Source organism: Bicyclus anynana, chromosome 9, assembly GCF_947172395.1.
Source record: "Bicyclus anynana chromosome 9, ilBicAnyn1.1, whole genome shotgun sequence".
Taxonomy (NCBI): domain Eukaryota; kingdom Metazoa; phylum Arthropoda; class Insecta; order Lepidoptera; family Nymphalidae; genus Bicyclus; species Bicyclus anynana.
This window is the reverse complement of record NC_069091.1, coordinates 8,172,479-8,184,215: the sequence shown is the minus strand read 5'-3', so window position 1 is coordinate 8,184,215 and position 11,737 is coordinate 8,172,479. Positions and strand designations below refer to the sequence as shown.

Below are 11,737 nucleotides of genomic sequence, written 5' to 3'. Positions count from 1 at the left end.
AAATCGAATATCAATTCAGATTCAAAATATTTTACTTGAAGCGCTGAGTGCCTCTAAGCTACAGAATATACATACTCAATATTTAGTAGTGTAGTAAGGATTAACTATACAAATAAAATTGTGCCTACATTGTTTATTTAAGTATACAACAATGTAAAGAAGTTTTGTCAGTGTTGTAGAGAATAAAAGATATCTAGGTATATACCTAGTATATACTAATATTATAAAGCTGAAGAGTTTGTTTATTTGTTTGATTGAACGCGCTAACTCAGGAACTACTGGTCTGATTTGAAAAATTCTTTCAGTGTTAGATAGCCCATTTATCGAGGAAGGCTATAGGCTATATATCATCCCTGTATTTCTACAGGAACGGGAACCACGCGGGTAAAACCGCGTGGCGTCAGCTAGTCATTTATAATAAAAAAAAAAACTGTATGACATTAGGCAAACAGATAGACTATAACATAGGTTACATTTTCATCCCATATTCTCAAAGGAAAATAAACTAAACGTAGAAAACCTTCCAGACCAGTTTGTTCCTGTTAAATTATAAAAGAACATTTAATAATATGATAAAATATTAAATATACCTAACTATTCAAAAGTAAACTAATTATTATTTATTAGAACTTCGCTCACAAACACCATTGGATAAGTTTTCATATACTCATAAATTTCTATACGTAATCCCAAGAAAATGTAAATTACGAAAGCTAGTTAAACTAGCATTAAAACTAAACATAGTTACGTATTTATAAAGTAAAGTATATTTTTTTTATAATAAACGTTCATGATATCTAATTACCGGCTAAACAACAAATGAAAATGGCGTGCGAAGGCGTGCGTGGCTTTTCAACGCCCGAACAAAGTCGCCGCGCAACAAGTGACGTTTCGTCGACCTTCACCGATCACCCCCTAAAGACACTCATTTCTTGTATCTGACCAAGACTTCGCGCACTTAAATAAAAAAAAATCTAAAAAACATCCTTTAAGACTGGTCGAAACTGATTGTTGATTTCCACTGTTTGTATCTTTACAAACATTTGGTACAAGTTTATTTACTTTCCGCCACTTTTAAATGAGAATTAACAACCAATGCGCGTGCGCGAAACGAGAGAGAAACAAGCGGGATGGTAGACAGTTGTACTCGCTCCGACCAATCGATTAGTCGCATAACGATAGCGGCTTCTTAAATGCAGATGTGTCGTGTACACCAACGTCAGTCGGTAAGCAGAGACCGTCTCGACCATACGACTATGGCCTCACGGAGCCGATGTCGTCTTATTCGCGTTGTCCTTTGTAGTGATCGCAGCGTTAAGCCCGTTTAAGTGGCCCGCGGACGTATGTGATTAATGTTACAGACCCGCACGTAAAAACAAATATTATTAGATATACGTTACTGGACTTTTGAACAAAGTTTCCAATTTCCGGCACCGAAACACTCGTTAAGTGTGCAAATAAAATGAATTAACAAATGAAGTGAACAAAGGAGGGATTGTAGAGCTGGAAGGTAAAATTAATGACCATTATTAAATATATACGTGTTTACTTTGGACGACCGTAAATTGTTGACAGTTAGGGTCCCCAGGGTCGTCGTATATTTAGAGCGGGCGTATTATTAAATGTTATCTTCGGGTCCTTTCCTTTCGTTCCCTTGCAATATAAATCTTATACTATTCTAGTACATACCTACGGCTATGGTTAACACATAGGTTTGAAAATTGAAAATTTTAAATGTACATTTCATTTGCAGGAAGAAGTAATTCGTACAAAATTAAGAAAAAATACTTACGTTGATCAAGTCAGATCTATCGGTATAACGATATTAGCCTAAGTTATTCTTGAGTTGTAAACAAGTCTCGCCGGTTCAATTTGTGTAGTGTTCGTAGACGCTTAGAAGCTACGCAGCTTTCGTAGCAGATTAACTTAACATTAATGATTAATTCATAAGAGTGTTGTTGAGTAATATAAATAGAAACCTTTAAAGTGTTCACGCATTATTTATATCGTATATACAGCTATGTTTACAGATTGTATATTCTATTAGGAATCACAAACTTTTCATATTGTTATGACATAATTTCAAAACCTATGCAGTCCGTTTTTTGGCGTAGCTCGTAGCACGTCTACATAGGAATTTCGTAGCAATTTTCATATTTTTGCAATGTTTTAATTCTGTATTTTGCTCGCTATTTTAATGTGGGTTATAAATATGATCACATGGAAGTTTCAAAATAGAGTAAATATTTTATTACTGCCTAACTGACTGACTTATAAACGTCTAGCCGATATAACTAAAACTAGTAGTAATTTGGACAGTAGATTCATTTTTGAATTTCGTGATATAAAGCCTCAGGAATTATATAAGTGAAGTATGTCTGTTTTATGAAGTAGGGTCATGAGTTTTTAACAAGTGACGACCTCTCTAGATTCTCGTAGTATTATATACTCGTAAATTAATTTAATATTATTACAAATTTCCGAATACTTTAGATATTTACGATTTAATTAAAAAAAGGTAACGTGTGTGTTGTAGGGGGTAATTTCTGGATCTACTAAACCGATTTTAAAAATTCTTTTACAAAGAAACTCACGTTATTTGCCAGTTTATTCGCCAATGTTTATCTCCGTTTTCCCACGGGAACGAGAACTAAGCGGGCAAAACCGCGGGACATCTGCTATTTTTATGTATAAAGAAACGTATACACCTTAGCTTTTGGATCAGGTTTACGAGGAGTTTATAGGTATGGTACCTATAAACTGGATATGGAATTTACCTATCACATTTTTATATTGGAAGCTTGTCGGAATTTTCGGGCACAGTTGTCACCCTATCAACGATCTCGTGCCTGCGTTACGGCTCCAATGATATTGAACATTTTATTTAACGATCGGCACGTGGAACCGAGAGTATTTAGATCGCATACTAATGACTTTATTGCTAATATTATATTTCATCATCATCATTTCGATGGCCTCCTTGGTGCGGTGGTATGCGCGGCGGATTTATAAGACAGAGGTCCTGGGTTCGATCCCCGGCTGAACCGATTGAGGTTTTCTTAATTGATCCATCCATGGTGGCAGGCTTCAGCTGTGGCTAGTTAAGGATCTCGTGCCCGCGTTACGGCTCCAATGATATTGAACATTTTATTTAACGATCGGCACGTGGAACCGAGAGTATTTAGATCGCGTACTAATGACTTTATTGCTAATATTATATTTCATTATCATCATTTCGATGGTCTCCGTGGCGCAGTATTATGTGCGGTGGATTTATAAGACAGAGGTCTTGGGTTCGATCCTCGGCTGAGCCGATTGAGTTTTTTTTAATTGATCCATCCATGGTGGGAGGCTTCGGCCGTGGTTCTAGTTAAAGATCTCGTGCCCGCAATTATATCAAACATTTTATTCAACAATCGGCACGTTGAACCGCGCGTGTATATATCGCATACTAATGACTTTATTGCGAATATTATACTTCATTATTATCATTCCTCCTTCCTTATACGAGAGGGGATATGGAGCTTAGACCCACCACGTTGTTCCAATTAGTAGGTGTGATGAGAGATAATGTTAATTTTTTACATAATTAACGACTACTCAGATATTAATTATAATAACAGGCACGGCTTTACGTGCTCTCCGAGGCATCTGGTAAGCACCACCAACTTCCCAACTCCGAGTTGAGAATTTTGTCGGAAAACTTCTTGGAAGAATGAAAAACTCAGCATCAGTATAGCATGACCTAGTATTCCAAGATCCAGGATCTTGTGATCCGAAACCACATACACTAACCAATGGACTAATGTGGCGTTTACATTTATGTATAACTAATTCTCAATAAAATATCAAATACTTGCACTACTCATATAATCGCAGAAGGATCTGCCTTCTAACCAGTAGTAGAATAACAGTCAAAAAATCTGAAATCCAACTTGATGTTCATCACACATGAATTACTTACAGTACGATAACCGGCATGAGGAATATTATATAACCTCATTGTTATTTATTGGGGACTAGAAATAAATTTCGCAATGACACATTGCAAATAGGTTGCCTAGTAAAATTGCACCCGGTGAGTACTAAATGATATAACGAGAGAGTAAGGAAACAGACAGAGGCTGTAATTATCAAAGCGCACGTATGTCATACGACGTTTTATAACACATTTGCGAGGAAACACACTTTGAACACACTTTCTGAAAATTAATTAGCATCTTTGCCTGTTTACCTTATGACGACATTTTGATACGCTTGTCATTTTTGCACAGATAATAAAGTGCGCACGCCAGCGTTTGTTTTTTTTAGACAAATGCTCCAAAAAGAGCCAGTATTACTTAATTAAATTAATATTTTTGTGTGATACAGATAAATAAAATTTAAATTAAACATTATAACATTACGGCACATGTGCGTAATGACATATATTACTATACTGAAATCGGTGAAATAAGCGATAATTTACGAGCAAATGTGTTAAAAAAGAATTTACAAAATCGGTTTAGTAGATCCCCCCTACTACTGAACACCGCATACTTTACCTCTTTATAATATTAGTTTAAATTAGGTATAGGATGCTTGCATTATCAAAATTAGTAAGGCAAACATTGGGTGATTTATAGCATGTTTGCCAATTATTCGACGCCAATAGAAATGAACGGCATTTGTACAATTGGATTCGCCACGCCATGTTTGATGAGCCGCCGATTGCCACAACCCACATGATATATTTACTACATAGTTTTCTATCCAATAGTGTGTTTCATTAATGAACCTTTTATACACTTAATGAGTTTTTTAACCTCAGTGCATTATATTATAATGTTCATTATTTACTGAAATTTGAAACTTCTCTAACTATTCTCTATGTATGCAAAATATCTCCTATATCTAGTAATAAAATTAAAATGTCCGCTTTTGTTTACAAAAGGGGTAGGTTAGGTGTAGGGTAGAATATGGGTAAGAGTAGGGTAGAGGTAGGTTTGGGTTGGGTTAGGGTAGGTGTAGGGTAGGGAGTAGGGTTTATATAACTGTGTGTTTCAGAACTATCATTTTTTTTTTGTAAAATTTTAAATGGCTGTGGAACACATTAAAACGTCTGGTTAAGACAAGCATCAAAATATTTCATCCTAAAGCGCTTAAAGTACTCGGCGAATCTCTACAAAAATTGGCACACACATATCGCAGTGGAAGAAATATATTATTCGGATAGGATAGCTTTATTTCGGATGTCTAGTACCAAATGATGCCTCGTTCGAGATAAGTAATGTGATATTTTTCAAGAAAACGTCTGCTCGCTCACAAAAATGATAAGGCGCAAGGTTATGGTATATTTAGTTATTGCTGTTTAGTTAATTACTTGTTTTGCGTCTATAGAAGAATTGCGTCAAAAGTATGTCGTAGCTCAAAGGAATACAAATTGTTTTAGAACGAAATAGCTTGTAAAAAGAAGAGTAGTTTTGTTTAAGCTTGTATGTAACGTTTTTTTTTGTTCTTTACAACTTAGACAAAAATTTCACCTGATGGTAAGTGATGATGCAATCTAAGATGGAAGCGGATTAGCTAGGAATAGGATGAAATCCACACCCTTTTCGGTTTCGACACGATATCGTACCGGAATGCTAAATCGGTTGGCGGTACGTCTTTGCCGATTACTAGCCACAGCTGAAGCCTCCTACCAACCAGACCTAGGCCAACTAAGAAATCCTCAATAGGTACAGCCGGTGATCGAACCCAGGACCTCCGTCTTTTAAATCCACCGGGCATACCACTGCGCCACGGAGACCGTCAAAAATTTTGAATGGGCGAAAACCATAAAGACTTCGTTAACGTTACTTACGTTACGAGTGAATACTTAATTACACTTAGATAATGATTCCTGAGAATTCAGGATTAAATCGGATTCATATTTTAAATAAACATTTATAATCTATCTCTAGCTAAATCGGATTTCAGATCACAGCTAAATTAATACCTTCTTAAATGAAATACATTGCTAGCATATAGTATGTGCAATTACTGTCTTAAATACTAAAGAACCTAACAACCCTTTGTATCACAATCGTTGAGGCTGGAAACTTTTCTTTTGAGCTACACAAAAGGCTTTGCAAGGTTGCCCCGGGTTCAAATTGTAACTGACAAATGTATGTGCCTGGCCACATCCAACCTTTATCTCCACCCCGCTGGAGTTTCTCGAACTAATTTCCGATAAATTTCTGAGTTCTCGCGGGAGTAACGAGCCATTGAAATTTATAGCCTCTGAAATGCCGTTTACCTAAGAATTGGGGTCTAATCTTGTGTGAAAGAGTCGCGCGAAGCCGATGTATTTGTGATTTTGATACTTGATTTACTGATTTCACTTCGAAACTGAGCTCGCTGCCATTACTGGAGACGTAAAATTTTGTTATATTTTTGTTTTCCAGATTATTAGCTTTTGATATTTTCATTTTCGCTTTGCGTAATGGAAGAACGATCGTTTGTGTGCTTTATTTCTGTTTGATATTTATTTTTGTATTGTATGAAATACCGGCCTGATTATAACGTACAATTTTGAATTTGTTTATTTCGGTGTAGAAGTCATGTTTTACTGTTGATAGCGACTCTACCACCGCTTCGGTAGGCAGGTTCTGCTGAAAAACGGTTAGAAATTCAACAATTGCTCTTTTAATTTTTTGTCCAGAAACTCAAAACCACTTATCTTATTTATCAACTAACGTTGTTTTGGAGTGTATCACCATTATCATTTAAGAATATGAAAAGTAGATGTTGGTCGATTTTATGACCTATCCGATCATAACATGATCTAACACTGAAAGAATTTTTCAAATCGGACCAGTAGTTCCTGAGATTAGCGCGTTCAATCAATCAAACAAACAAACAAACTCTTCAGCTTTATAATATTAGTATAGATTTACATATAATGTAATATATAAGTTTGATGCAACGTCACTCCGGATCTCAAACACAAGTTCCCCTTAATAATATGAAAGCACTCTCAGCAACCCCGTTCGGGTAAACATGTCTGTTTTCGCTCGGGTTGGAGCCAACCTTGGATATAATCGTGGGAAATCTTCCTCCGCCAAACTCATGCGAGATTATTTACCTGTATCTGATTCTTTGTCTATTTTCGCTTCACGAACTTCGTTTTATTTGCTCTACGCGATTGGATCATTCTGCCATAACAAATGTAACGGAGATATTACTCGTTTGTTCGGATTAACTTCTTCGCAGAACAATCTTGATGGTGTTTTCTTTTTACACGCTCGAATGATAAACTTGTTGTTTTTTTATTAATAAAGTTATTTGGTAGAGCATTGTATATTGTCATCGTATCTATTAAAAAAATATTTTGATTTATAAAGGTGTTTCGATGATACTCGTATGTTTATAAAACTGCTTTAATTTTGTACTTAGAGTTCAACAAAAAATACAATTAAAATATAATTTATATTCTACATAATAATTTTGATATTCTCCAAATTATCAATATTCTAATAAATAAAAGACCTTTTATAACACATTTTCTCGTATCGGTTATTTTACCAATTTCAATTAAATATAATGTATCTCATTACGCACATGTGCCGTAATGTAAAGTAAAATGCACATGTGTCGTAATGTAATATAAAACCTTTGTCATCCGTCTAAAAACGAACGATACTTTTTGAAAAAAGAGTTTTTATGTCAGAAAAGTGCTCGACATTTTAAGAATAAAATTAATTTTGTGAGATAAAATATAGTAAAAATCCATTTAATGTTAACCATTTATCTGTATCAGAAACACAAAAATATTAATTTACTTTATTAGTAATACTGGCTGATTTTGGTGCATTTCTCTAAAAAAAAACGCTGGTGTGCGCACTTCGTTATCTGTGCAAAAATGACAAGCGTATCAAAATGTCATCATATGGAAAACGGGCAAAGATGCAAATTCGTTTTCAGAAAGTGTGTTCAAAGTGTGTTTCCTCGTAAATATGTTGTAAAACGTCGTATGACATACGTGTGCTCTGCTTCCTTACTATAGCTCTCGCCTTTGGCTCGAACTGCAATATCGCTTCGGCTGTAATTTTCAACTTACCGCACGCAGAAATTTTACAATGGATGTTCATTGTGAAATTTCTAGGTAAAAGGTATTTTACAGAAAAATCCTACTACAGTAAAATAGCTTACGTTGTTTATTGATTTTTTAATTTCATTCTTAACAAACTAGTCGGAAAATCAAAAAAATCATGTAAGTTTTGGCCACGTATTAAATTTATTATACCAATACTCCAATACGGTTTTACACCAAAAATAAAATCCGCAAAAATAAAAGCTGGCCGAAATCCACAAAAATATAAAACGCATCAAAAATGCAACGACAACGGGCTCCAGTTGAATTCGAACACATTACAGTTTTAAAGTGATCGACGGGGAGCCGAACAGGATGCAGCCAGAACATAAATCTTGTTAACGTGATAACTTTTGTCCCAGTTGAGACGGCGAGGGGGCGACAGGAGCGACGTCGTGAAAAATGTTCGAATAAGAACGTACACCTCCTTTTAAAACCGCATTCATTATACATAAATCTTTAAATTGAAAAAAGCCTTTAAAGTAATGAAGTCTGCGAACATAAATCTGCTCGATGTGACGACGTGAAAAATGTTCCGAATGCGTACTTTAGAATCACTTATTTACGGAAATTCAGATGTACGACGGCTATACGTTTTTTTGGCATCAATACGAATTGGTACAGGTTGCCTTGATATATAGTCATTTTAATTAATATTTAATACTTTCTGTTTAAATACTTACTTAATATTATCAAGTTTTTGCGGAACAAATGTATTGGGTAATAAAAATTAGCTCATTTACTTTTAATAATTTAACTGTATATGTTATGCGTAATTTTTGTACATTGAATAATGTAAAAAAAAGTATTTATTGTACCCATGTAGATACCTGTTGTCATCGTACAGTCTTCGTACAGTCTCTGTACTCTCTCCGTGTACGTATTACAAAAATCGAAACAAATTACACAAGTTCGTGATTCTCTTTCCTTAATTCAATTAAAAATGGCAATTATTCAACCAATGGTTTTTAAAAGCAATGAAATAATTGATAAAAATATCTAAATATTAGTTGTTAATTAATTTTTTTTTTAAAAGACCAATATTTCCCTTTGCTCAACAAATACTCGAAATGCTTATTTCACAACACACATAGTACTATTACTATAAACACCAGTCCAACGATGGGATACCGTAGTCCTATCCTACATATTATCTCAAATGACATAGTATATTCTATTCATCGATGAAACAACGTTACAAAAAGTTGTTTTGTTTACAGGGAGCCGTTGAATCACCGATGTAGCCGACGTCGTCGCAATGGATCACTGGGTGACGGCGGCCAGCTCTCTGCTGGCTGCTTTGCTGTACTACAACACACTGGATGCGGGCTTTGTTTATGATGACAGGTAATTTTTGCAATGCATGTCAGGATCGATGATTTATGTAGGTACGGGGCAGTGTTTTCATGAATAAAAGAGTAGGGCTTAACTTTAGCCTAGCCAAAGTAGCCTTGGTAAAAATCTCAAGAGGCGTTTAATTTTTTTTTAATTTTAAGACATTCTATCTTTGACTACGTATCACCAAACCAGATCGTTAAATTGCTCGGCTATATGATTAGCCAGTAATGAGCCAAGGCTGAAGTATAGCCTAGATCCAAATTTGAAAAAAATAACATCCAAATTTTAAATGAGCTGGGAAATCCATGACCTCTCTGAGAATTAAACCAATACTAATTGTGCCCAATACGTTGCAAGTACCGTAAAATCTTTAATATTGCCCTTGAGTTGGAAGGACACCTCCCACTATAGATCCAAAGAGTTTCCATGAGGAATTCACACAAAAACGGTTTGAACGGTTGCGTCATCAGTAAGAAGTGAGTTTTTTTTCAGAAAGATTTTACTGTAGTAATTATTTATTTATTTATTTATTCGGAAGCCAACGTTGTATACAAAAAAAAAACTTATGACTAATTAAACATAACATGCATTAAAATGTAATATGCTACATTGTACACCCCACTTATAGTATAATGTAGATAGATACATTCTTTATTGCACATAAAAAATAAACGCTACTTCATTTAATTAGCTGAAACAATGAGTTACGTACTCGTAGAATAAAAATATAGTCGATTTCATAATATCTATATATAGGGTGTCCAGTGTCCTGTAAATATTACGACATACTTTTCAAGACAGCTTTTATAGCTGATATCAAGGCCTACTAAAATAACGCAATATATGTTAGCCGAAATTTTACGGTTTTCAAGTTGTATTGATTTTTGACAAAATACAAAAATCCCTACCTTCAGTGCAATTTAATCATACCATGTGCTGAAAAATTACTTAAGCATTTTATTTTTGAAAAGTTGTTTTGAGTAATGAAAGTCTAATTTTTTCAGACCTGTATAAGTGTATAAAAAAGAAAGTCGTGTTAGTTACACCATTAATAACTCAAGAACGGAAGAAAATTGGTAGCGAAGTAGCTTAAAGAAAGGGTAATACTTAGGGTAAGAGTAGTGTAGGGTAGGGTTAGAGTAGGGTAGGGTAGGGTCTCACGGACGAAGTCGCGGGCGTCTGCTAGTAGTATAATAGAGACGAAAATACTTGATTTCAATATTCAGCTGACTTACATAAGAGTTGAGTGGCCAAATTCATTATACCTGCGAACAACAGGACGTGTATTGTACGTGAAATATAATTATCATGAAGAACATCGTTATAATAAAGTTGATCCAGGAGTGGCTGACAATGAGTTTCGACGCCCTCTAGTACCTTGCTACGTTAATTACTACAGTTAACAAGGTTATCGATTGGGAGGAAAGAGCTCCGAAAACGTGATCAAATAACGAAAAATGAACAATGGAGTTGACAATTAGTATCTGAAAGTATCCACACTCACAGCTAGCCACTCTAACTAGGTTTGCCAATAAAAAAAATCAGTAATTATAGATTGACCAATTATTAAGTTTTGACGGCCTCCGTGGCGCAGTGGTATGCGCAGTGGATTTACAAGACAGAGGTCCTGGGTTCGATCCCGGATGGGCCTAATGAGGTTCTCTTAATTGGTCCAGGTGTATCTGGTGGGAGGCTTCAGCCGTGGCTAGTTACCACCCTACCGGCAAAGACGTACCACCAAGCGTAGTCAAGGGCAAACATAATGTAGATTTCCATTGGTGAACGAATTTTTAATATCGGTCCAGTGGTTTCGGAGGCTATATCCTAACATAAAATAAAAGACTTTAGATGTCTGTCTCTCATTTATATATGCATTTATTTTAAATTTGATTTGTTTATCGTGATATCAAAGATTTATTTCAATTAAAAGCTTTAGCAAATAAATATTCATTTAATAAGATTATGAAGAAAAATAGAAATACTTCTAACATCAAATATTATTATGAAAGTACGACTTTGTAAAATTGATCATTATAAATAATAACCTAATTGGGTGTATTCAAGAAAATTCCATTAATATCTTAGTCCCGAGGGAGTCTCGAGCACTGTAGGACGTAATTAATTGCCTTTCTAGGGCTGTTCAGTACCCAGTCAATATCATCGAACGTTTCAGCGCCGCCTAAAATAGTCCGTGCTTTTTCGTTTTGTTAAAGGTTAGACACTTCACTTATTGAAACGCTGGTGACCTTAAAATATTATTGTTCATATTGCTCTATAATTATAGTA

General features: G+C 35.0%; 1 protein-coding gene across 1 annotated transcript in view; it reads left to right on the top strand.

The window, feature by feature from the left end:
- Positions 1 to 1,210: 1,210 nt before the first annotated feature.
- Positions 1,211 to 11,737, top strand: part of LOC112044983 (protein O-mannosyl-transferase TMTC2) — a 160,435-nt gene continuing 149,908 nt past the window's right edge. The window contains exons 1-2 of the mRNA XM_024081009.2: positions 1,211 to 1,510; positions 9,334 to 9,460. Of these exons, the coding sequence (XP_023936777.2) occupies positions 9,372 to 9,460 (89 nt within the window). The 5' untranslated portion in view covers positions 1,211 to 1,510; positions 9,334 to 9,371. The remainder of the gene's footprint in view (positions 1,511 to 9,333; positions 9,461 to 11,737) is intronic.